At 45.0% G+C, this 3,508-nt stretch overlaps 1 protein-coding gene across 1 annotated transcript; it reads left to right on the top strand.

Moving 5' to 3' along the window:
• Nucleotides 1-908: 908 nt before the first annotated feature.
• LOC115424094 (uncharacterized) lies at nucleotides 909-2,631 on the top strand. Its single transcript, XM_030141198.1, has one exon. It carries the CDS (start codon nucleotides 937-939, stop codon nucleotides 2,629-2,631), a length of 1,695 nt encoding a protein of 564 aa, XP_029997058.1. The 5' UTR covers nucleotides 909-936.
• Nucleotides 2,632-3,508: the final 877 nt, after the last annotated feature.

Here is a 3,508-nt window from a genome sequence, read left to right as displayed (position 1 = left end):
TAACTGTAAAATCTAGATTGAAATATTCTTTATTATCATTTATTTGTAACATTATCGCAACACAAACTCCAGAAATTATTCACAGAAAACTGTCATTTTTTGCTGATCAACATAATTATTGTACAAGACAAACTACTGAACCACGGTGTGCTCTGCCTTTAGGCAGAACTAATCAGTTACAGAGAACTGTTTTTTATTGAGCAATGGTTGCATGGAATGGATTGCCAGGGTTTTTGTTGTCGGAAAATAATAGAAAATGTTTTCAAAAGAAAGTAAAACTTTTTTTGTTTACACAACAGGCATGAAATGGAATGAGTATTGCTAATATTGAAAGATGTTTCATGATTTGTATCAGACAGCTATTGTTTGGTGTAGGAGTACAAATGTATAGTACTTATTTTGTTTGTTTATTTTAATTGCATTGGGCTGTTGTGTATGTTCTGTTTGTGTGTGTGTGGGTGTGAATGGCGTAAGATTAATGTTAAAATTTAAGATTGTAATGTAATGTAGAGGAGACCCCAGGAAGAATAGCAACTGAATCATCAGTTGCTAAAGGGGATCTTAATAAATGAAATGAAATCATAGTCGTAGTAGTAGTAGTATTGTTAATAGTAGTAGTAATAGTATTGTTAGTAGTATTATTAGCATTAGTAGTAATAGTGGTATTAGTAATGTTAGTAGTAGTACTTGTCATAGTAGTAGTATTGTTATTATTATTATTATTAGTAGTAGTAGTAGTAGTAGTAGTAGTATTGTTATTAATAGTAGTAGTATTATTATTGTTTTTGTTATTGTTAGTGGATCCCGTCACCATGACGACCAGTCCATTCTGTTCATGCAGGAACACTGATATGACTGAACTACTGACCCTTCAGACTTGGGTCCACTTCTGTCTTAAATGTTGACCCTTCAGACTTGGGTCCACTTCTGTCTTAAATGTTGTTTCTCTGTGTTTCAGTCATGGCGTTTCCTCGGACGTCCTCCATCGTGCTGTGGTTCTCACTCATCCTCTTTGTTTATTGGACGACCTCGGCTGCTGAGTCACATGACCCTTCACCTGCTGACCTCTCAGCCCTTCGCAGGCTCAAAAGAGAGCTGGATGCAACCACCAAAGAACAGGTCCAGACTGGGTTCCAGGTGGGCGTAAACTTCCTGACCACGGTCACAGACGTGACGAACCAAATCCAACCTAAGAAGCTCGCATCGGTGTTCAAGGCCCTGGAAAACTTTGCCAGTTTGGCGCCTGGTATCGGAAGTCTGGTCCTCTCAATTGTCAATGTGATTTTGGCCTTCATCCCTCAGGAAAACGTCATTGAGGAGCTGAGGAACGGCTTCAGCGAGGTCAACCGGAGGCTGGACTCTCTGGCCTTCCAGATATCCGACCTGTCCACAGACGTGGAGTGGTTCAACTTCGCCAGCGTCTACTCTCGAGATGAGACTCGTATCCTGAACGCCTGGAGGAAGTTTGATGAGTTTCAGCGGAACCTGAGACTGGTGACGAGTGAAGAGGAGAAGCTGAGGCTGGCCGAGATCTTCGCCAACTTCTATGAGAACTCAGAGACTGAGGGCAGCGTGGCCAACATCTACCATTACCTGACGGTCAGCGGCACGTCTCTGAGCAAGAACATCAACAGCCTGTTGAAGGACAAGTTCAAATGTGGCATCAAAGAGATAGGCCGCTATAACCTGTACCTGAGCAGTCTGCTGTGGAAGGGCATGGTCCTCAACCAGCTCTACTGGAAACTCATCGGATTCAGCTCATCAGGTCAACAGGACGAACATAACCGCATGTTCAAGAACGTTTCCAAAGCTCAGAACGATGCTTTGCAGTACTGTCTGGACAACTTTGAGCAGTACTTGGTTAAAGACGTGGAGGTGGTCAGCAAAAGATTCACCAAAGACCAAAAGGAGAACATCGCTGCCAACGTCCGAAAGACTCTGGATGAGAAGTACTTCTGGTACAACTGGGCAGTAGTGGTGTATGAGCAGAAGGATGAGGCCAACTACAAACTGGTCGATATGTGGCGTGTACCTGTGGGGGAGCTGGTGGTGGCGGTGGGATACTTCGTCAAGGCATTCGACATGGATGACGCAGACGTTGGGCCTGCCCTTCCGAGATGCTTTGCTAATACCCAGTGTTCGAACCTTAAACAGAAGTCCCAGGACTGTAACGTTCAGGTGCTCTCTAGAGAAACCCTCGAAATCGAAGTTGAAAGCTTTACAGATTATGCCAGAGTTTTGCATTATTTCTATCGTAATGCTCCAGTGATGTCACCACCGCCTTCTTTCAACCAGGTGGAGTGCACCCACCATGGTTACAGGTACAAGGTGAACGTCTACCTTTCCAGACGGCATCATATTTGTTCCATATCTAACATCTGTGCGAACAGAGGCGTGTGCAGGCAGCTGATGGACTCCAATGAACACCTATGTGACTGTCCTGACGGTTACTATGGAAACAGATGTGAAAGCAGCACCAGCAGCTTCCAGAACGTTGACATCGGTTCCCTGGTGCCAGACATAACCACCCTCAACACCAAACTGGACAAGTTGGACCAGGTCCTTGACACCCGTCTGAAGCAGATAGAGGACAAGCTGGACCAGGTCCTGAGGACACGTCTGGCCAACTAACGAAGACCTGAACACACATCAACAACATCTACCGTCACTGTCGGAGGTTCCAGGTCCTGACCTACTGGGACATTTATGTCACATGGGAAAGCCTGTGATAATAGGAGTTATTATGGGATGGATGTGTGGTGTGAATATGTCCAACAGATGAATAAATAAACATCAGTGAGCTGGTCCAGTTCAAACAGTGGCTCCACCGGGTCTCTTTGTGTCTCTTTGTTTTTCTTTGTCTTTCTTTGTGTTTCATTGTTTCTTTTTGTTTCTTTGTTTCTTTATGTTTCTTTGTGTTTCTTTGTGTTTTGTTATGTTTCGTTGTTTCTTTGTTTTTCTTTGTTCCTTTGTGTTTCATTGTGTTTCGTTGTTTCTTTGTGTTTCTTTGTGTTTCTTTCCGTTTTGTTGTGTTTTGTTGTGTTTCTTTGTGTTTCGTCGTGTTTCTTTGTGTTTTGTTGTGTTTTGTTGTTTCGTTGTTTCTTTGTGTTTCATTGTTTTTCTTTGTGTTTCGTTGTTTTATGTTGTTTTTTTCTCCCCCTTGAACTGCCACCTTATCGTGGGGGGGGGAGTTTGAGTGCCCGAATGATCCCAGGAGCTATGTTGTCGGGGGCTTTATGCCCCTGGTAGGGTCTCCCAAGGCAAACAGGTCATGGGTGACAGGCCAGACTAAGAGCAGTTCAGAAGCCCCTATGAAGAAGTACCAACAAAAGAACGTGACGTCGCCCGGTATGGTGCAGCCGGGGCTCCACCCTGGAGCCAGGCCTGGGGTTGGGGCTCGTATGCGAGCGCCTGGTGGTCGGGCCTATGCCCACGGTTGTCCGGCTGGGCCCAGCCCGAAGGAGTGACGTGGGCCTGCCCTCCGGTGGACTCACCACCCACCGAGGGA

This window comes from Sphaeramia orbicularis, chromosome 8 (assembly GCF_902148855.1).
Source record: "Sphaeramia orbicularis chromosome 8, fSphaOr1.1, whole genome shotgun sequence".
In the NCBI taxonomy this organism is placed as follows: domain Eukaryota; kingdom Metazoa; phylum Chordata; class Actinopteri; order Kurtiformes; family Apogonidae; genus Sphaeramia; species Sphaeramia orbicularis.
Note: the sequence above shows the minus strand (reverse complement) of the source record. Positions and strands in the feature narration are given on the sequence as shown.